The sequence below is a fragment of the Tenrec ecaudatus genome, chromosome 9, assembly GCF_050624435.1.
Source record: "Tenrec ecaudatus isolate mTenEca1 chromosome 9, mTenEca1.hap1, whole genome shotgun sequence".
Taxonomy (NCBI): Eukaryota; Metazoa; Chordata; class Mammalia; order Afrosoricida; family Tenrecidae; genus Tenrec; species Tenrec ecaudatus.
This window is the reverse complement of record NC_134538.1, coordinates 159,094,087-159,117,397: the sequence shown is the minus strand read 5'-3', so window position 1 is coordinate 159,117,397 and position 23,311 is coordinate 159,094,087. Positions and strand designations below refer to the sequence as shown.

General features: G+C 50.5%; 3 gene segments (V, D, J or C); all 3 read right to left on the bottom strand.

Annotated features, from left to right (window-relative positions):
- On the bottom strand, positions 1-510 carry LOC142456232 (T cell receptor beta variable 5-5-like). The segment is given in 2 exon segments: positions 1-365; positions 462-510. Coding segments are annotated over 2 exon segments (414 nt in total).
- A 10,736-nt stretch (positions 511-11,246) lies between these two features.
- Positions 11,247-11,756, bottom strand: LOC142456231 (T cell receptor beta variable 5-5-like). The segment is given in 2 exon segments: positions 11,247-11,611; positions 11,708-11,756. Coding segments are annotated over 2 exon segments (414 nt in total).
- A 9,338-nt stretch (positions 11,757-21,094) lies between these two features.
- Positions 21,095-21,632, bottom strand: LOC142456230 (T cell receptor beta variable 5-5-like). The segment is given in 2 exon segments: positions 21,095-21,489; positions 21,584-21,632. Coding segments are annotated over 2 exon segments (444 nt in total).
- Between the last annotated feature and the right edge of the window lie 1,679 nt (positions 21,633-23,311).

The window sequence follows — 23,311 nt, the reverse complement described above, 5'->3', positions numbered from 1 at the left end:
TCACCGCCACTTCCTGAGCCAGGCAGGGGGTTTGTGCCCAGGGCGCCAGTGACTCTGCAGGGCTGTGTCCTTGCTGCTGGCGCACAGGAACACGGCCGAGTCCCCCGGCTCCAGGGCGCTCAGGTTCAGCTTGGAGCTGTAGTTACCGCTGAACTGCTGGACTGAGAAGCGAGCTGGGAGGTCGCCCTTTGTTCTCTCTCCCCCGTTGAAGTACTCTGTTAGCAATTTAGGACCCTGGCCCTGGGCCTGCTGGTACCAGTACACTGACTGGTGCCCAGAGATATAGGAGCAGCTCAGGGTAGTCTGCTGGCTTCTCGACTTGATCAGGTGTGTTGGGGTCTGGGTGACTCCAGAGTCCACTGGGCCTGTGGGGAGTAGGGGTACAGATGAGCTCAGGAAGAGTTTTACCTACAGGAGAGAAGCCAGCTCTAGTGGAGGGATTCTGTGAACAGGAAACTCACCTGCCTTCAGGAGACCCAGCAGAACCCAGCAGAAGAACCAGGAGCCCATGGCCGCTGGGCAGGGCAGCCCTGACTTCCTTCCAGTGTTGGGCTCTCGGCTGTGTCCTCACAGTTCCATTGGGGGCCTGCCCTGTGACGTCACTGTGAGCTGTCACTGTCTCCCAGGCTCAGGTTTCCACTGCTGCCATCTCACATCCCACAGTCTTACCGCGGCTGGGGCACCCATAGCGTCTCCATGTGTCTGAGTCCTGGATCACTACCTGTACCTGTTCCTGACCCCCTCTGCTCAAACAGAACCACAGTCCCCTGTGTCCTCCTGGATTCATGAAACTGTTGTCCCCAAGCCTCCCTCTGGGTCTCAGGGAACATAAGTCCCGAATCCTATGCTGGTCTCAGCAAAGCCTTGTCTCCAAAGCCCACTCTGGCCTCAAGGAAGCCAGGCCCCCAGTTAACCCCCACCCCTAGTCTCATGAATCTCAGAACGTCTATTCCCCTTCACAGTCTCAGAGCTCAGGACCTTGCATCTCCCTCCAGATATCATGGACCCCAGCTCCGTGAGGGCCCAGCATGGTCTCCTGGACCTGTGGAGAATTGTGGTGCCAACACCAGTCTTTTAGCCTCGCCGGTGGGAAGTTTCCTGATCAAACTTATCCCAGCGCCGCCTGTGCCCTAATCAACTCCACAGTGCTGGTCTCAGCAATGTCAGTCCCACACAGCACCCTGCTCAAACTAACCCCAAATAAGGACCAAACCCCACCCATGCTCCCTGAGTCAATCTGACCCATAGTGACGTCATGTGTGTCAGAACAGAAGCACCCAGTGTGGTTTCTTGTCTGAGATCTCTATGGAGGAGCCACTGGGTGGCACAAGCATGACAACATTCACCTCTGAGACGTGAGGCTGGAGGTTCAAAGTCACCCAGAGCGGCTTTGGAAAGACAGTCCTGGTGACAGAGTTCAGAGAGGTCACAGCCTTGCATTCTTGGAGTATTTCTCTGCACACATGGGGCCACCCTGATGCAGAATCCATGCTCATGCAACTGTCTGTCTGCCTAGGAATCTAACTATCCTTCCATCCAGCCACTCATTCCTGCTCATCTTCCTCCTCCCCCTCCCATCGTCATCATAATCTACATCTATCTTCATCATCACTTCCTTCTATCATCATCATCATCATCATCATCATCATCATCATCATCATCTGAATCTATCCACACTGTCATCATACTCATCATGTCTCTATCATTTTCATCATCATGCCTATGTTTCTATCTATCTCTCCGTTGCTCTGTCCATCCCTCTGTTATCAAATTTCAAAATACTTGGCACTGAGCCGCTAATCTAAGTGGTTAAAATCTGCCCAGAGGTCCCTCAACAGAATGGACCGCAGACTGTGGTCTGTTAGTCTCAAGCCAGGAGAGCCCTAGGGAGCAGTCCTAGCTGTGCACAGGGGTCACTGTGCCTGGACATCCACTGGGCCCTAACCAACAGGTGTTAAAGGACGTAGACAGACAGCCCTGACCACAGTGGAATTGCGTGCAGGGCCCAGACACCCTACCTTTAGGCCAGTCATCAAGTGAACCCCTCTTGCATGAGGGGTGAAGATGCCCCAGGGAGGACACTGACGCATCCTCATCCTCAGCTCATACCAGACAGTTGGGGTTCAATTCCCTGGGCCCCTGACACAGGGGGAGTTAAAATCTGTCTCTTCAGTCCTCTGCATGCACCTGGCTAGAGCCATGAGTGGTTGTCCCTTGGGATCCTGGCCGCTTACCTCCCAGCTGCTGTTGCTTCAGGGATATATGACAGGCAATGAGGGGACCACAGGGAGATGTGGGTTCCCTGGGACCAAGGGAGTCCATGGGATGGAGGATATTAAGACAAAACTCAGGAATGTCCTTAGAGAATAGGGACACCTGGTCACCAAAGTGCAGAAGGAATGGCCATAGCACCTACCCCTCTGTTTTCATCATCTTTCACTTAGATCAGCTTAATCATCTGTAGCTATATATCTGGGATAATCAGGCTCCCTGAGGGCAAAGGGAATCCAGAATGGGTAGTAGAAAACATTAGTTCTACCTATCAGTTATGACCACGTGATCCATTGCAAAAGCGAGGTTTGTGATTGTCAATTTATCTACTTTATATGTGTTTATTTAATATCTTTCCTGTATTCATGCACGATGTACCAGCTACAATAGGATTTGGTGTGTTTTCATTTATATGCTTGATAGATTTTTGATGTGACACTTAAGTGTGATTTCAGTAAGGTCTGGAAATATGATATGGCTAAATAATTGTGGAGAGGTACCATGTTGATGTCCTGCGGAGCTCCTTTGCATAATGGTCAATCATCTCCTCTGAAACCACACTCCTGCCTCACAGTCATGTCCAAGCTCAGCTGCCTAGGAAACGGGACACCCTCCTTCCTGCAGAGCAGCACCGACTGGTGTTGCCACCTGTGCTACACCTGCCCTGCAGACCCTGTTCACCTTTGAAGCTGAGTGGAGGGCCGGTGGGCTCTCTTGCCTGTAATCATTTCTAAGAAACAGGACCAGTTCTTTACCTGAGGAGCCAGTGGGTATTTCTAAACGTCCACTTTCACGTTAGTAGCCAGTTGTAAGCAGTTCACACCATGCAAGGTGCCCAGTGATGCACAGAGCAAGGGGAGGATGAGGCTGGGAGAACACATTCCCTCTGTAAGAGAGTCACAGATATTCCACTGTTTGGCAATGAGCAGTAACACGTCTTTACCCCTTCAGTAATGGCATTGCTAAGAGAGTCAGCAGATGTGGAGGGATGTGAGGTGTGACAGAACCTGTGGGCCTGGGGAGTTGTGATTCTGGGAGCAGTCAGAAAGGAATCTCTGTCCATCCTTACTCCCTCCTCCTTAGGGAGGACCAGCATGGATGCAGGATGAGTAAGAAAGAGAAGATAGAGAATGTGAGCTGAGAGATCTCTTCCTTTCCTCCATTCACAATTGGTAGAGCAGGTCTGTGGAACAGACCAGTGGTTCTATTAGGGTTGACCAGAGGCTGCCCCGAATCCACTGTCCATCTGCAGGGGAGCTGAGTGACTCAAGGCGAGTTCATGGGTGTCAGATAGAACTGGGTTCCACAGGGTATGCAATGCCTGGGTTTTAGAAGATCTTCCCAGGTGCCTCTGGGCAGACTTTAACCTCCAACCTTTCAATGTTACCCTTGAACACCAACTGGGGACCAACCTGAACCGTATGAATGAGTAATTCCACTCTTACATTGCTACCTAAGGATCAAAAATGCCCCTGCCTCAGGGAGTTTACAAGGATGTCTAGAGAAGTTGCCTTCCCCAAAGCCCAGCCCTGGAAGGAACTCAATTTCCATCCACAAATCAGCAGTGGTTGGGCAACAGAGTGTAACCAATGGCCCTGAATTATTCATGTTGAAGGTGTTGCATTGGAGAATGTTCTGTGTGTTTTTGACATACCTAACAAAATTTACACTAATAATGAGGAGAAGGAGGAAGAAAATGTTCTAAAACACATTATACAACTCTTCTTGATATGATTGAACCCTGGGATTGTATGATACATGTAGGAAGCGCCAATAAAAGTACCATGAAGAGAGAAAAATATCCACTGACGGATGGTTGCTATTGCTAGGTTCCATTGAGTGTGTTCAGACTCACAGTGACCCACATGCCACGGAAGGAAACCCTGCCCGTCACGTCCTGTGCCGTCCTCACCGCGGCTGTGGGTGAGCTTGGTTCAGTAGCCACTGTGACTGTACGTCCACATGCTGAGCGGTTTCCCCTTTTCATCTTCCCTCTGCTTTCCCAAAGGTAAAGTTCTCCTCCAGGACCTGGTGCCGCCCAGGCACAGGTCCACAGCTCAAGGGAGGAGGTGTCACCATGCTCAGTTCTCAGGAGCTCCTTAGTCCTCCAAGCGGCCACTGTATTCTTTGACGTTTTAAAGATCTCGTACGCGGCACGTTACCCAAGGCATTTGCCCTCTTAGTCACTGCTGGCGCTGGTGCTTGAGTTGACTCAGCCGTGGCAGAGTGAATGTTGACTGGGGTCCAGGTAAAATGAAATCCTTGACAACTTAGATCTTTTCTCCGCCGATCACGATGCCCAGGACATTGGACCGGCCGTGCGAGGCTTTCTATTCAGTGCACTGAGCTGTTATCCATACTGAAGGCGGACGTCTTTCCTCTTCAACAGTAAGTGCTTGGAGTTCTCTTCCCTGTCAACAAGCCAGCTTGTCTCACGTGTATATTGAAGATGGTTAAGGAATCTTCCCCCACATCTGATGCTGCATTCTTTTTCACAAAGCAGAAGAGATGAGTATCACAGTAAAGGGAGACAGCATCGAAATGGTTCAGGATATGATGTTGCTTTCATCCAGAACTAACACTCAGGGATTCAGCTGTCAAGAAATTACACCTTAGGTTTCACGGTGCACTCCGTTGTAGAGACTCCATCAAATGCTGGAGAGCAAAGGACCCAAGCTAAGGACGGAGGAGTCCTGGAGCAGCCACGGCATTATCAATCACTCACTTGCGTGTGAGTGCAGGGCAGTGAGTACGGAGAGCCACAACATGGACGTGTTCCAGTCCTGCTGCTGGGAAAGGACAGTAACTGTACCCTGGATGGCCAGAGGGACAGAGACACCGGCCTCAAAACACGTGCATTCAAAATGCTCCTGAAAATCAAAGATCGCACGGTTTTATCTCACCTACTGTGGGCATGTTATCAAGAGGGTCAGTGTTGGAATGACACCTGCTGTGTAAAACAGAGAGAGAGGAAACCCTCAGTCATATGAATTGACCAGTGGCTGCAACCACAGGCTCAGCCTTGGCGACGACCGTGAGGATGGGCTGGATGGCCAGTGTTTCACTCTGTTGTACGTGGGGGTCCCTCTGGATCTGAATGGGCTCCACAGTGCCTCACAGCCACGACAACTCTCCAATAACATGAAGAAAGGAGCTGAATATAAAAGTCTACCTTTTGTGCCCTTGTCCAGTTAACAGGAGCTTTCCGAGGTACTGCGGTGTCATCTGCTGGCCACAAAAGGAAGCATCATCATAGTTTATCCAGCCGTGCTGCTGGCCCAATGGATGCTGGGAAGTGACTGCCTCATTCACTGAAAGTCATTGCCTTTGACTCTGACCTGCAGGATGTGGCCTGTGCTACAGAGGAGAAGTGGACTCCAGGGAGGTGGGGTGGGGGGGTTGCAAACTGAGAACTGGGGGTTGGGTGCAGGTTGGCAGAGCAGACCCTTAGTTTTCCTTGAAACCATGCAGTCCCAGTCTCCTTCATCGCAACGTTTGCAAACCCGCAATGTGACCTCACAGGATCCCCTCCTACCGTGTGCTTCCTGTTTCAGCCCTGGCGGCAGTTACATAATCTCCTGTCAACTTGCAAAGGAGTGGATTCTAGCCTATCAATCAGGTCTCAGGTTGATGACCTCATTCAGAAGCACGATGGAGATAAAGAGTGGATTGGAATCCAGATACAGACTCTTTCTGTGAGACATTCCTGTGGGAAAAGTCACACGGAGCTACGCTGATGGTAGTCTGAGCCCTGGAGCTGGTGGAGCCTCGTGGAGACCCACACCAGCTCTGAGATCCTTCCACTGACACTGAATCTACAAGACTCCTCACCCATGGCCTGTGATCTTCCTGCATTTGGCATTATTGCATGGCTGTGTGTGTCTCAAGAGAAATGTATGTAATAGAATTGGATATAGGAGCTAATATTGGGCTTTTGGACTTGATCTAGACTGGGTTGGGGTTCTTCTCAAAAGACAATGGCATTTTCTATGAAACTCTGTCTTATGCACATATGCGTGTCTCTGGATTTGTTTCTCTAGTGTAAACAGACTAACATAACCCTCTATTCTTCCCTCCCTTCTGAGCTCTGCCCTGGGGAGGGCGCTGCCCTTTGCGACTCAGTGACCATGATTCTCAGGAGGACACCTTCCTCATGTTGCTCCTCTTGTGCACTGTCAGTGTTGGGCTGAAAGCTGATCTTCAGTCGTGAGTTCACTGCCTGCCCGAGCAGGTGACCAAGGACAAGAACCTCAGGCGTTCAAAGCAGCAAGCCGGCTATTTTTACCAAATGGTTCCAGTGTTCTGTTGAGAGCACTCCATATAGGAACACATGCCAGGGCTTTGTTTGTTCGTTGGTCGTTTGCATGACGAGTCAGGGGGATAATGACTGCAGCTGAGCTTGAACGTCTCACTTCAGTACCATCGGTTCTTGATCATATGGTAGCTCTTGAAATGGTTGAATGCCAGTTCGTTCCTCTGCATATGATGACTCTGGCTATTCCTTCCATCATATTTGGATGCTTCCCGTTTTCGTCGATATTTTGCCCATAAAATCATTTCATAATGAAATTAGATGGATTTCTAATAAATGAGGAATGCCTCATTTCTTCAGTTCTTTCAGCTGGATATACTGAAGGCGTCCTTCATTTTTTAGCTTTCTGACTTCAAGCCTCAGAATAATTCATTGTCATCCTTTCCTGTCTTCTCTAGCAAGATGCCCTTGGAAAGTCCATTCCAACTCTTTTACTTCATCATTTCCTGCAGTTGCTTTAGCTTTTCCGTGACCAAGAACAAGTTTCAGAGTCTCCTCTGACCGCACTCTCATCTTTCTTTTCCTTCCTGTCATTTTCAGGACCTCTGGTTTTCTTCATGGATTGTGATTATGATGTCACAGTCCACAGTTCACCGGGTTTTGCATCATTAGTGGTCGATGAGTCACATCGGTTCTTGAGATGTTCTCCAGCTTCATGTGGAACGTCTTCAAGGTCATATTTGCGACTCGTGGGCTTGTTTCAGTTTTCTTCAGCTTCAGTGTGAGCTTATACATGAGCAACTGAGGTTCTTTTCCACAGTCAGGCCCGGTCCTGCTTTGCGGTGCTAATATTGAGCGTCTCCATTGTCTCTTCCCACCGATGGAGTCAGTTTGATTTCAGTGTTTTCCATATGAAGATGTCCACCTGTATCATCTCTGTTCATACTCTTGGGAAAAGGTGTTGCAATGAAGATGTTGTTGGTCTTGAAAAATTCTATCATACCACCTCCATCTTCGCTTCTGTCAAACACATCACATTTTCCAACTACTGTTCTTTCCTCTGAGTGCAACTTTCACATTCCACACACCAATAACCATCAATGCCGTGTGATGGCAGCTTCCATCAGTTTAGACTGGAAACGTCGCTGGCACTCATCAATTTCTTTATTGCTACCTTTTTGGTGGGTGTGCACATTTGAATAACAGTCCTACTGACTTGATTTACTTGTTCATGGACAGATATCGTCCAATCACAGAAAGCACTGTCATTCCAGATTGATCTTGAACTGTCCTTTGGATGATGATTGTGATGCCATTCCTCTTGAAGCTGTCACCACCGACACGGTAAACCCTATGAGTGTCTCAGTCAGTCCAGTTCTGATCACGTGTGCCTAGGATACTGGTTGTTATCTGGTCCACCTTATTTTTTGTGACTTTCAAATTTCCTTCATTCATGCTTCATGCATGCACATCCTGACCGTTGAATGATGTTTGAAGGTGTTCCTCAACAGGTGGGGTGCCGCCCACAGCTCTACCTGCAGGTCTGACTCCATCCTTGTCACTGTGGGGGCTCTACTTTGAGCCAGTTGCTCTTCCTCAGGCAGGTTTCCGTGCCTTCAACCAGAAGCTCTCACCTTCCAACACCATCTCTGACAGTGTTCTTGCTGCTGCTGTTAATGAGGTTTTCCGTGTCTTGCTGCGCTCTCCCTGTGTGCCAGTGTGTCGTCCTGCGGTGGGGCACATGTTGCTATGCCGCTGGAAGCTCTCATTGGTGCTTCAGTGCCTACTTGCTGGGTCACTCAAATGGATCAGGGTTCATCAGAACGCTCAGACCCACCACAGATGATGAAGAAGCACTAAGTCTCTGTTGGAGGAATCAGCCACTGAAGCCACATGGACAGCCATAAACATGCTGTCGGGGAAATGGAGACACCATAGCTGGGGTCAGGCCCTCAATCACGGCACACATAGTCCAACGCAGTGCCTCCAGTGGAACCCTCACTTACAGCCATCCTTGCCAATCCCGCTTTCTCCTGCGTCTCCTGTGATCACTCCTCCCGCTTGTCCAGCCCGCCAAAAACAGTCCATGTGTTAAATGGTCGCTTATTCTAACATAGACATGAGTCTGCCCTTGACCGAAGGACAAGTGTCATAGTCTTGAGGGTCCCACCGTGCTCACCCCAGCAGTGAGCGTGATCTTCCCATTGATTCTGGGTTTGGCTCCCATTTGGCTCACCCTCTTCTAGCACTTTCTCATGAGATGACTTTCAGAGCAGTTGGGAGTGGTGGTAGCTGGGTGCCCTCTATTTCTCGGGTCCAGGGTTGTGGAGGCTGATGTTTTCATGGTCCGTTATGTCATTATTATTCCAAGTATTATTATTTTGAGGCTGGTGACTGTACATGGCCTCAATCCTGCTCTGTCTTGGTAGGCTGTCATCTGGGCGTGATGTAGGTCAGAATGAATGACGCTTACCAATGAGAATTTATTATACATGTTGTCAAATGTTATAATCTATTAAGAGAATATGAGGTGGCTGCTAGACTGGAAGCTGAGGCTCTGATGTCCAACCCCAGTTATACAGCCATAAACTCTTTTTACAGATCCCAGCCGCTCCATTGTCTTTGGGCCCATGTCACCTGTTATGAGATTTCAAAGGTGATTTCCTGGTGGCCTACTATCAGGGAACAGTGGAATTCTCACTAGCACTTAGCCTCGTGAGGAAAAGCAGGCACCCTCCTAGTTCTGGGTCCTCAGGTAGGGAGAAGAGGTGGGGATGTGAAGGTTTTTGCACAGGAAGCAGATGGCAACTTCATGCTGTGGCTAGGCTGCTGGCACATAGGTACACCGCCGAGTCCCCCGGCTCTGCAGGCTGGATCCACAGGGTGGAAGATGAGCCTTCAGGTCTCTCTGCAGAGAACCGAGCCCCAGGCATGCCTGACGTGTCCACAGGATCCTTGTTATCAAAGTACATCATCAACTCTGGGCCCTGCCCATGAGGCTGTCGGTACCAGAAAAGGCGAGGGTGCCCTGAGACTGGATTGCACAGGAGGGCTACAGTCTGGCCCCTCTTTGTGACTCTGTGACTGGGGGTCTGGGTGACTCCAGCTCCTGTGAGATCTGTGGAGACAGATGATGGAACAATGTAGACTATATGGGAAACAACACACATGTAAGCACCTATCTATACAGACACAGCACACACATACATATGCGTGGCACACACAAAACCACATATCTAGACAGACATAACATACACATACACACAGGGCACACACACAATCACCTATCTAGACAGACTGAGCATATACATATATATATAATACACACAAATAATCATTTCTATACTGAGTACACACACATGCATATATACTACACACATGTACAAATGTAAACCCATTTCTATACCGACAAAATGAAATGAAGTAGTGAGATAAGTGGTCACCTGTTGCCCACAGGAAGAGAGCCACCCAGTAGAGAAGCCAGGGCCTCATGGCTCTCAGGGTGGTGTGCAGAGTTTGAGGGGCCCCTCCCATTCTCAGGGACAGGGCAGCATGGCCTGGGGTTACCGCTGGGAAGAAGAGCTGGCCTCTCAGGGGAGGAGTCAAGTGATGTCACTCCCTTGGCTGTAGCTAATCCTCAGACTCCCTGCAGTGTCCACACCCCTCGCCCCACACAGAGACCTGACACACAAAGGTGTCTGCACCTGTGGGGAGAAGCCTAGAGGCCGTGCTCTCTCTGACCTTGCCCTGTAATGCTGTACCTCCGACTCCACATCCTGTCCATGAGGAAACCATTGCTCAGGTGCCGACTCTGTGTGCATCTCGGTGCTGATCCTGCTGAGGGCTCAGGCATCGGAACAGGTGTGAGGACGGCACAGGACCATGCAGTGTTTCAGGCTGTTGTGCACAGGAGGACATCTGTGGGCGATTTCACCCCAATCTCCTCCCCAGAGCTCCACAGCACTGTCGCCGACTGGGCTGAGCTCAGCGGTAGGTCCTCAGAAAGCATGGGGCCAAATGCAGACGTATCTGTCCTTGAGTAGGGGAGACTCGGCATGCAGAGGGGAGAAGGTGGCTACAAATCCAAGGCACTGGGCTCAGGGGGATCTTGGTGCACCCACCAAACCACGTGGACACCAAACCACACAGCAATCTCTCCAAAGTCACTGTGACCCTCATCCAACCATTGCTTCATTGTTGCTGTTGGGGTTTGGTCAGTGCCACCTGACAGCAACCTCACATCCATGAGACTGAAACCCAGCATGTCTTGTGGCCCCACACAATCAGTGCCCTGTAGTAGCCACTGTCTAGCCTGAGACCGTGATTGTGAGTCTTCCTGTCTTTATGCTCAGAAATGATCATCTCTCTGGGGACTGGTGATTCCTATTTGCCATGGATGACCTTCCAATGCCCTGTGACTGGGAATCTTTAAGCGAATATCTAGCCTCATCTTTCCCTTTTAGAGAAGCTGGTGGATTCAAACCTCCCACTTTCAGGTTAAGCAGAGCAATCCAAACCCACAGTCCCAGCAGGGCATCAGTGTTGGTCAAAGTGGTGACAAATAAAGCCTCTAGCACATGGTGATGCGCAGTGTTGCTGCCGTGAGTCTTCGTGGGTGGAGTGGAATTGAGACCGGCCTGTCTGCTAACAAGACAGGAAGTGACAGTGGCAGGAATGCCAGCCTCTCATAGATGCTCAGCTGCCAGGGGAAGCCAACTGCTCCTCACCGCCACTTCCTGAGCCGGGAAGGGGGTTTGTGCCCAGGGCGCCAGTGACTCTGCAGGGCTGTGTCCTTGCTGCTGGCGCACAGGAATACGGCCGAGTCCCCCGGCTCCAGGGCGCTCAGGTTCAGCTTGGAGCTGTAGTTACTGCTGAACTGCTGGACTGAGAAGCGAGCTGGGAGGTCACCCTTTACTCTCTCCTCACTGTTGTAGTACTGGATGAGGAATTTGGGGCCCTGGCCCTGGGCCTGCTGGTACCAGTACACTGAAAGGTGCCCAGAGATGTAGGAGCAGCTCAGGGTAGTCTGCTGGCCTCTTGACTTGATCAGGTGTGTTGGGGTCTGGGTGACTCCAGAGTCCACTGGGCCTGTGGGGAGTAGGGGTACAGATGAGCTCAGGAAGAGTTTTACCTACAGGAGGGAAGCCAGCTCTAGTGAAGGGATTCTGTGAACAGGGAACTCACCTGCCCTCAGGAGACACAGCACCACCCAGCAGAAGAGCCAGAAACCCATGGCCGCTGGGCAGGGCAGTACCTGACTTCTTTCGCATCTGGGGCTTTGTGGTGAAACAACTAGAAGCCTCCCCTCATGCTTCCCTTGGAGGCCTGCCCTGTGATGTCACTGTGAGCTGTCACTGTCCCTCAGGCTGAGGTTTCCACTGCTACCACCTCATGTGGGTCAGAGTGGAAGTGTCTAGTCTGCTTTCTTGCCTGAGATCTCTAGGGAGGAGCCCCTGGGGGACACAGACAGAACAACACTCACCTCTCAGCCATGAGGCTGGAAGTTCAAACTCCCCCGGAAGGGCTTCAGAAAGATAGTCTTGGTGACAGAGTTCTGAGAGGTCACAGCCTTGAATTCTTGGAGTAGTTCTCCTCTGCACGCGTGGCGCCACCATGAGTCAGCATCCTCTTCATCACAGCTCTCATCTATCTGTCTGACGGTGAATCCATCCACCCTCCCGTCCATCCAGTCATCCCTCCACCTCTCTCCTCCTCCTCTTCACCATCATTATAATCTACACTTACCTTCATCTTCATTTGCTTCTATCATCATCATCATCATCATCATCATCATCATCATCATCATCGGTATCTATCTATGTATCTGTGATAGTTAATATAGTTAGGTTCCCCCAGGGCAAAGGTAATACAGAATGGGTAGTAGAAGAAGGTAGTTTAAATATCAATTACAACCATGTGATCAATTGCCAAAGCGAGGTTTGTGATTATCAGTATTTGTTTTTTATATGTTCTTTTTGAATATCTTTCCTTTGTTCATGTACAATGTACCACATACCATTAGGTTCAGTGTGTTTTCATTTATATGTCTGATGGATGGACGATGTTAGGTGTAAGTGTGATTTCACTTTTGTCTGGAAATTCTATATGACTGAAGAATTGTGTACAAGTGCCAAGTTAGCAATGGGTGGACTTGGATAATTAGGTTTATTGTGCCAACCATGCCAACTGGAACATGTGGGATTAACCAGGTCAAACCTTGACTGGAGGGCAGAGAGATAAATGGCTCTACATGAGCTACGCTCCTCTCTTTGCTCTCTGGTGATGGACCAGCATGCTGCTACTTTAACTAGTTCTCTGCCTCAACCTGTGAGCTACACTACCTGTGGGACAAGCCAACCTGTGGATAAGGTCATTAGAGCTTGAGGCTCCTTTGAGACCTGCTTTGCCAAGTTACTAATGTGTACAACACTTGGGATTGACGCTGATGGATTCTATTGCCTTGTTTTGCTTAAGTTCGATATCCCATCCTGGTCCATTTCACTAAGCACCAGAGCTACTGACTATTGCAGATGCACCCTGCTATTTTTTTTGCCTGTGGTAAGTCTTTGTCTGTCTTGCTGTGGGAGGACTCAGCTGTCTACGTCCTTGACCTTGGACCTGGCAGCCCTCTTGAGTTGAAGGACTTTCAATATATTAACTATTCCACAGAATTGACTTGAACAGAGCCCTCTGTACTGCTGTGTGGAATAATTAGATGTTACATTCCTACTTGCTTCATAAACCTATCCTCATATATATATATATATATATATAAAATCATAAGTGTCCTAGTTTTGCTTCTCTAGAGAACCCTGCAGAACACAGTATCTATCATCATCATCATCTGTGTCTATCAACACTGTCGTCATCATAATCATTATCTGCCTCTATCTATCTTCTTCATCACTATTTCTATGCTTCTTTCTAACTCTCTATTGTTCTCTGTCTCTGTGACCAAAGATCCTGCAGTGAAAGACTTTTCACCGAGCCGCCAATCAAAGTGATTCAATCTCCCCGGAGGCCCCTCAGAATAAAGGCTTGCAGACTGCGGTCTGTTAGTCTCACAGCCAGGAGAGCCCAAGGGAGCAGTTCTACCTGTGCACAGCAGTCATTGTGCATGGGACTCCACCGGCCCCTAACCAACACAAGTTAATGGACATAGGCAGACAGCCCTGACTGCCATGACACTGCCGGGAGGGTCCAGAACCCCTACCAGTAGGTCCATCATCAAGTGAACACCTCTTCCATGAGGGTGAAGATGGCCCAGGGAGAACTCTGTGACATCCTCATCCTCAGCTCATACCAGGCACTTGGGGTTCTCCTCAGTCAGCCCGGACACAGTGGAGCTGTAGGAGGCTGTCACCCGAGGTCCTAGCCCTTTACCTCCCAGCAGCAGGTGCATCAGGGAGATGTGACAGCAATGAGAGGACCACAGGGAGATGTGGATTCCCTGTGACCAAGGGAGTCCATGGGATGGAGGACATTCAGACGCAGCTCAGGAGTATCCTTAGCAAATAGGGACACCTGGTCCCCCAAATCCAAAAGGAACGGTCATAACACTTACTTCCATGGTTGGTGTACATTCTGCTTGGCTCTTTTTCATAGTGGCTACTCATCTCCTCTGAGACCCCACTCCTGCCCCACAGCCTTCTCCAAGCTCAGCTGTCTAGGAAACCGCACACCCTCCTTCCTGCAGAGCAGCGCAGACCGGAGTCGTCACCTGTGCGACCCCTGCTCTGCAGACCCTGCCCACCTATGAAACAGAGTAGAAGCCACTGTGGGCTCTCTCGACTCTAGTTGTTATGCAGGTATAGGACCAGGTCTTTCACTGATGAGCCAATGGGGAATTCTAAACATCCATCTCTAGCTTAGTAGCCAATTACGAGCCATTTGTATCATGCTAAGTCTCCAGTGATCCACGGAGCAATGGGAGGAAGAAGCTGAGCGAACACATTCTCTCTCCAAAAGAGTCACAAATATTCCACTGTTTTGCAATTAGCAGTAACACATCTTTTAACCTTCTGTAATGAGAGTTGCTAAGAGAGTCAGCAGATGTGTAGGGGTGTGAGGTGTGAAAGAATCCACGTGCCTGGTGGAGCTGGCATCCCACGAACGGCCAATAAGGAATCTCTGTTCTCACGTCCTCCTCCCTGGGGAGGTTCAGCATGGACTCAGGATGAGTAAGCAAGAGGAGACAGAGAATGTGTGCTGGGAGAGCACTTCCTTCCTTCCATTTACAATTGGTAGACTCTGAGGAACAGACCAGTGGTTCTATCAGAGTTGACCACAGGCTGCCCTGAAACCACCGCCCACCTGCTGTAGAGCTGATTCTGATGAAAGACAAGCCCATGGACGTCAGAGGGCACCATGCTTTACAGGGTTTGCATTGACTGCATTTTGAAAGTAGATCTTCCCAAGAGTCTTGGGGTGCACTTTAACCTCCAACCTTTCACTGGGTAACAAATACTAACTTTGACCACCAACTGGGGACCAACTTCAACCCTATGAATGAATAATTCCACTCTTCAATTTTTACCTAAATATTACAAATGAGCCTTCCTCAAAGTTGTACAGGCTGTCTAGAGAAGTTGCCTTACCCAAAGCCCAACCCTGGAATGATCACAGAAATCCATCCTCAAATCAATAGTGGTTGTAAAACAGAGTGTATTCAATGGCCCTGAATTATCCACATTGAAGGTGTTGAAATGGAGAATCTTCTGATATATATATTTGTCATGGCTAAAAAAGTACAGTCATAACGACTATGAGAATGAAGAAAATGTTCTAAAACTGATGGTACAGTGGAGTCCCATGCACAATGACCGCTGTGCACAGGTAGATATGATTCTTGATACGATTGAACTGATGAATTGTATCGTATGTGGAGGAAGTACCAATAAAAGTGTGATGGAAAAAAGGGGGGAAATCCAGCCAGAGTTGATTGTCATTGCTAAGACCATTAACAACTGAGATCTTTTCTCCTTTGATCATGCTGCTGTCTATTGGACCTGCTCTGAGAATTTCCATCTTCATCCCATTGAGTTTTAATCCATACTGAAGGCTGATGTCTTGGATCTGCATCAGTAAGTGCTTCGAGTTTTCACTGTCACCAAGCAAGCTTGTCTAGTGTGTATATTGAAGACTGTTACAGAGTCTTCCTCCAATCCTGGTGCGGTGTTCTTCTTCACGGACTCCAAAAGAATACATAAGCATCACGATCAAGGGAGAAAATCTCCAAGTGGTGCAGGTGAGCACGTTGCTTGCATCCACAGCTAACACTCATGGAATCAGCAGTCAGGAAATCGCACCACAGATTGCACGGTGCACTCCGCTGCTGAGACTCCGTCAAAGTGCTGCGGAGCAAAGACCGCACGCCGAGCGTCGAGGAGTCCTGGAGCAGCCACGGCATTTTCAATCGCTCACATGCATGTGAGTGCAGGCCAGTGAGTGAGGAGAGCCACAGCATGGATGTCTTCCAGTTCTGCTCCTGGGAAAGAACAGTAACCGTACCCTGGACTTGCAGGGGGACAGAGACACCTGCCCCGAAAGAAGTGCATTCTAAATGCTCCCTTGAATCAAAGATCGCACGATTTTATCTCACCTACTGTGGGCATGTTATCAAGAGGGCTCAGCCTCTGATTGACTTCTGCTGTGTAAATCAGAGAGAGAGAGAGAGAGGAAAACCCTCAGTAACATGGATTGACCGGTGGCTGCAACCACAGGCTCAGACTTGGCAATGACCGTGAGGATGGGCTGGATGGCCAGTGATTCATCGATGGATCTGAATGGATTCAACAGTGGCTCACAGCAGCAACAGCAGGAAAGTAACATGAATAAAGATGTTGAATGTAAAATGCTATCTTGTGTGCTCTTGGTCCAGTTTTCAAGGAGCTATCTCAGGTACTGCGGTGCCATCTCCTGGCCAGGAAAAGAAGTTTCATCATGGTTTACCCAGCTGTGCTGGCCCAAGGGACGCTGGGAAGTGACTGCATCATTCACTAAAAACCCGTGCCTTTGACTCTGACCTGCAGGATGTCGCCTGTGCTACAGAGGAGAACTGGACTGCTGGGGCGTGAGGGTGATGTCAACTGTGAACTGGGAGTTGGGTGCAGGTGAGCAGAACACATCATTCAATTCCTTGCAAACATGCAGCCCCCATCTCCTTCATCCCAAAGTTTGCCAACCGGCAATGTGACCTCGCAGGCTCCCCTTCCGCCCTGTGCTTCTCGATCCAGCCTCCATCTTTCCGACCCTTCTGAGCTTTGTCCTGGGAGGGCGCTGCCCTTTGGGGCTCGGTGACTGGTGATTCTCAGGTGCCCGTGTCCCTCGTGTTGCTCCTGTGAGGTGTTGGGCTAAAAACGGAACCAAGGACATGATCACTTCCCGCCCTGACAGGTGAGGAGGACTGTACCCCCAGGGGTTCAAACCAGCAAGCCCGCCATCGTCCACAAACGGTCCCGAGTTTCTGTTGAGAGCAATTCTAGGGCTCTGTTCCTGGTTCCATTGGTTGTGTTGTAATTCCCAGCCTCCCGTCAGGGTCAAGCACTACCCCCTATGCAATCTGGGAAGCACATTTCCGAATATTCAGGAACTTCAAACACTTGTTCTCACACTGGTCCTAACCTTCTCTGAAGATCCACATTGTGTGTTGACTCTACTTGGCCTTGACTCTTAGTGGTTTGGCAGGTCTCATGTAACTGCTTTCTAATCTGATGTGAACAGCCAATCAGTTGGAAGGGGAGTGTCCTGGTGGGTGTGGCTTGTCTCCCATCTCTATGCATTTCTGGCAAGGCTTGTGCTCCATCCTGCACTCATTTAGCATCTACACCTCAGGCTGCGGGAGAAGTCATCAGCCTTTCATCTGAGTTGCAGATTGAGGGTGCATGAGCCCCTGCAACCCATGAGTCAGGGCCAGCCTCCAGCCTGCCCTCTATATCCTGGATTTGAACCTCACCAGGCTCCGCAGGTATATGATCTGTTCCCTTGAAATACATTTCTGTCAACAACAGGAGACAGTGGTGAAAGCATGGCATCCAAGGGAATGACTCTCCCATGAACTTCTTAAAGTCCCTAGTGTCTATCTCAATGTGACTCTGGATTTTTCCTCCAGTGACCCAAGTCTAATACACCCTCACTGACTCCTAGTCACCGTGTTAAATCCCCACCCTCATGCTTCTAAGCTTCTGGTCTTTTCCACGAAAAGGAAGCTGATGTCCTTTCCATTTCCTTCCCTGGAGGACAGGGTCAGAGAAGGCCTGCGTCAGGGGCACTGGGAATGACAGGGGGTGTGATTTGTGCACAGGAAGCAGGTGGTAATGCTTCACTGTGGCTAGGCTGCTGGCACACAGGTACACGGCTGAGTCCCCTGGCTCCGCAGGCTGGATTCTCAGGGTAGAAGTTGAGCCCTGAGGCCGCTCTACTGAGAACCTCGCCTCAGGCATCCCGGTTGTGTCTGTGGCTTCCTTGCTTTGGAAGTACATCAAGAACGCCAGGCCCTGGCCCAGGGTCTGACGGTACGAGTAAAGGCGGGTGTGCCCCGAAATTGGATCACATGTGATGGCTACAGCCTGGCCCCTCTTTGTGACCCAGTGCCTGGGGGTCTGGGTGACTCCAGCTCCTGTAAGAACTGTGGAGACAGACATTGGGAAAGAATTTGTAAAATACAGGAATCACTCAGCCTTAGAGACAGACACACAGCATCTCTACCCCACAAGCTACGTATATAGACAGCACACTCATTGCAGAGGCACACACAACACACGACATACCACAAGCGTACACTGAAACTAAGTAGGGGGGAGTCTGATCACTCACCTGAGGCCAGTAGACAGAGAACCACGCAGCACAGAAGCATGGAGGCCATGGTGGGGCGATTGGGACTGGGGGTATGCTCCACCAACGTCCAGGACAACCGAGGAAGTGGATATTCCTTCCTCCACAAGTCAGGTGACATCCTGTCTCAGGACCACATTACCACAGTAGGTCATCCTTAGATGACGGATATGAGTAAGCATACGCTCTTTTTCAAATAATCTTTCTCTGTGTTCTTACTCAAGGGCCACCTCTCACCTCCTATTTAAACCCAATGCTGGGCAAAGTCACTAGGAGTCAGCTGGGCCCCCCAAACCCAACACTCAAAGATGACCCCACGGTCTAGGTGTCCATGCTTGCACAGCCCCTCCCCTCCCACCTCAGGTGGGGTTGAGAGTGCTGGTGGTGCAAATGTGAGCACGCTCAGCTCTCTTAACCCAAAGCACCGAAGTCCAAATGCACCCAGAGGTGCCTCCAAGGTAAGGTCTGGGGATGCACTTCTCAGGAGTCCTCCTGGAAACCACAGGGAGGACTCTGCTGTCACCGGCGGTGGTGCTGTGAGTGGACGTGATGGCAGCACCTTCAGTGTTGTTGTTGCTGCTGTCGTCGTCATCATCATAGTTGTTTGTTTTTACCAATTTTGTTGTTGTTGCTGTTGTCACTGTCGTCCTCCTTGGTGTGGTGCTGGTTGCTAGGCGCTGCTGATCAGTCTGACACAGGGACGCTGTGGTTCCACAGGAGGCAGCACTGTCTGCTCCTGCCCCACGCTCAGAGCGCTCATGTGCGTGAGCCCTTTGTCGGAGCCACTGTGGGCACTCACCGTGTCCGGCCGCCTTCTTCCTCACGGTCCCTCTACTTCACCAAGCGAGAGGGCCTTCTCCAGGGGCTGGGTTCTCCTGACAACACGTCCGACGTAGGGAAGGGAAGTCCCCCCACCCTAGCTTCTCAGGAGCACTCTGCCTGTGTTTCTTTCAGGACAGATTTGTTCTGTACATTCAATCATCTTTGGCAACACCGTAATCCAGAGGCCTCAAGTCTCCTGTTGTCTTCCTATTCCATTGCCCAGAGTTTGCATGCAGATGTGGATGAGACGATGGAAGAGACCATGACGTGGGCCAGGTGCATCTCAGTCCTCAAAGGGACCTCTCGTTTCCCTAAGTCCTTTAAGGCCGGTGGTGCAGCCGGCTTGCCCAGGGCGCACAGAGGCTGCTGCTCGTCCTCTCCTTCCACGGTGTTGATGGTCAATGGTAATTTGTCTGATTGTCCACAAGTGTTTCCTCCCAGAAACTTGTCCAGCGGCACTGGACCGTCTATGCACACTCATGCCTGGAGGCCTGCCGGTCTGCAGTGGGGCCGCTCCCCCTGAGACAGTTGCATCCTGGGAACAGACAAGTGCTCAGCACAAATGTCATAGGTTTAATATTGCAGACCCGAGCTCCTCAGGCTAGAAGCAGGCCTACATTCCTGCTGTTTCCTTTTTCTAGTTCACGTGATGTCCTGTCTTGTTCAAAGTTGGGGCCACAGTGCTGGTTAAGTTCAGGAGATGGACGAGTGAGTCCCTGTAATTCGTGTCCTTTTGGCCCTGGTAACCAATACCAGGACAAGCAGGCTCCCAGGGCATTTTGCTTCCCCCTCATGTGCAGCTGGGGATACCCCACTAGAAACCTCCCCATGGGGGAGACCCCACTAGAAACCTCCCCATGGGCATGGGAGAGAACTGAACAGAAGGGAACAATATGGAGCCAGATGCCACCAGGACACCTGTGACTCCTGGTGACTGTCAGGCAGTTGCTCCCTGGGGATTCTAGGTATGGGACTCAGAAATCAACAGCCAGGCCTCTCTTCTGGGTTCACCCAAATTTCTAGCCCTTCCGATAGCAACTGCAGGGCTCCCGCTTTGCAGCTCCCACGGCAGCTTTCATGGAAGACCTCATGGGCCAGGGACCTGAGGACACCTCTTCTGTCACCCTAAAGAACTGACTGCTGTCTCTGCTCAGTCATTGGGAATTGGACATGATGACCACACTAGGGGCATGACCTGGACCTTCCTGCACCCACACAGCTGAGCCTGGACAGGCGCTGACTGCATGGGCAGTTCTGCAGAGCGGGGCAGGGCACAAGCCTGAGACAAAGGACATTGCCAAGGGTTGCATGTGTGAAATTAGCTGGCATTTTCTAACAGTGTTCATGCATATCATGGGTATGGCTTACTCGGCATGACGCTGAGAATGACTCACCATGACTCCTGTGAGCATTGATGTTTGTTGCATGTATGCACTTACTTACTCAGCATGACGCCTGTGAATGTTGATGCACGTTATATGTATGAACTTACTCATTATTACTCCTGTGAGGATTTATGTATGTTACATGTATGAACATACTCAGCATGACTCCTGTGAGCATTGATGTCTGTTACACGTATTAATTTACTCAGCATGACTCCTGTGAACATTAATGGATATTACATGCATGATCTTACTCGGCATTACTCCTGTGAGCTTTGATTCATGTATTAATTTACTCAGCGCAACTTTTTTGAACACTGCTGCATGTTACACATGTGAACATGCTCAGCATGACTCCTGTGAGCTCTGATGTATGCTATATGTATGATCTTACTCACCATGACTCTTGTGAACATTGATGCATTTTATCGGTATTACATACATGAACACTGGTGCATGTTACATGTGTGACCTTACTCAGCATGACTCCTGTGAGCTCTAAGTCATGTCACATGTATGCACTTATTCAGGATTACTCCTGTGAAGCTCTGCTTGGAGGCTGCGAACCCCCGCCACTTCCTGAGCCAGCAGGAGGTTTGTGCCCAGGGCGCCAGTGACTCTGCAGGGCTGTGTCCTTGCTGCTGGCGCACAGGAACACGGCCGAGTCCCCCGGCTCCAGGGCGCTCAGGTTCAGCTTGGAGCTGTAGTTACTGAACTGCTGGCCTGAGAACCGGGCGGGAATGTTGCCTTTGCTTCTTTCCATCTTTTCATAGTAGTCAACAAGGAACCGGGGGCCCTGTCCCTGCACCTGCTGGTACCAGGACACCGACAAGTGCCCAGAGATGGGTGTACAGCGCAGGGTTGCCTGTTGGCCTCGTGTTTTGATCAGGTGTCTTGGGGTCTGAGTGACTCCAGAGTCCACTGGGCCTGTGAGAGAGGAGACAGGTGCTGGGTTGGGCACAACAGGGACCTCATGGTGCCCAGAGCCCACAGGGCCAATCCTGTTGTCCTCAGGCCTCACCTGTCCCCAGGAGGTAGAAGGCTACCCAGCAGAGGAGCCTGGGGCCCATGGTGTGTCTGATATGGGTAGCGTCTCCCTGTGGGTGGTCTTCCTGGAGCAGGCAGCCCTTCTCTGGTTGGAGGAAGGCTGTGATGTCACCACACTGCAGTCTCTTTCCCTGTGGACACCCTGCTTCTTGAACCAACCCAGTCCCTGCCAGTGCCCAGACCCCTCTGCTCCTGTTTCTCTGCCTGTCCCCTCCAGGGCCCCCAGGACACCCACAGCCACTTCCTTCCCTCCTGGGACTCAGAGTCTCTTAAAGGCAGAAGTTCCAGCCTACTCAGGACAAACACCTGCAGACAAGCACCTCAGCCTCTCCTGGGAAGGGTCCCAGTAGTGGTCCCCTGAGCCCCGCAGCCCCTACTGCCTGCAGTAGCCACAGCTCTGGGGAATTCTGGGGCTCTGTGTTCCCACAGTGTCCTCAAGTGGCTACCGGATGCAGCCAAAACTGGACCCAACACCCAACCTATGGACTGCCAGACTGTAGTCCACCCACAGTGTCCCAGTGATCTTCGGAGGCTGTGAATCTTCATGGCATCTAATAGCCTCAGCTTTCTGCCTCAGGTCACCTGGTAGGTTTGAACCACTGACCCCTCCCTCCCGCCGTCGAGTTTGTGCAAACTCAGTGACCCTACAGGACAGGGTAGAACTCCCGTGTGAGTTTCTGAGACCACAACCCTTTACGGGAAAAGAAACCTTGTTTCGGTGCGTACCCACTCCATCATCAGGGCTCTTTGTTTAAATGAAGAAACACCTCACCCTCTCGCCTGCTCTTTCCTTACTTTCCAGGGGGATGGGGAAGAGACACGGCAAACACAGCAATCACTCAGCCTGGCCCCGGCTGACTTGGGGTTCAGCTGTCCCAAACCCCTTTGCTCCGCTCCAAGGGGAAAAGGGAATCCGATGGCATGACTAAGAAGAAGGTGCGTTTAGGGCCCAGCTGCGCTGGGGAGGGCTGGGACAGTGGGACAGATAGCGCGGCCTCCACTACATGGATTCTCGGGGACTCCCAAGAAGACCTGGCTCTCTGAAGACCCTGGTATCAAGGCTGCCCACCCACAGGGCTCAGTGCCAGCTGCCAGCTCCTCGACCACCCCAAACACGGGCAAGTGCGCTGACCTCACTGTGCCCACTGTCTGGAATTCCCCATCACCTTCTATCCTTGCTCCAGAAACGCTCTCCTGGCCTCTGGCCACGTGCATGTTTCCTGGGAGAACTCAGGGCTTGGTGCGCAGTCACAGCTGCTTGCTCTTCTCAAAGCCAGGTGATAGAGCAGACTCCTTTCCCCAGACAATGGCCCTTAGAAGCAGGATCTTTGTATGGGTTGTTGATTGCTGTAAAGCAAAACGATTGGTTATCATTTATAAACACATTAATAATCTTGGGGGAAAGCATAACATAATCTGCTCCTCTCAGACAAAGGAACGTGTGCCTTCCAAACTGTGGGGCTCCAACACCATTCCCAAGATATCAGATCACCACTTTAAGATACAGGTAAAATTATCTGAAACTTACCTCTTCCAATAATGAAGACCTATTGCCCCTCTCGTGATACCTGCTTATTTTTTCAGATCTACCCTGTTTCCCCAAAAGTAAGACACACCCAAAATAAGACCTACTGACAGTTTCGCCTCTCGCTGAGATATAAGGCATCCCCCAAAATAAGACCTCCCGAAAATCAGGCCCCCC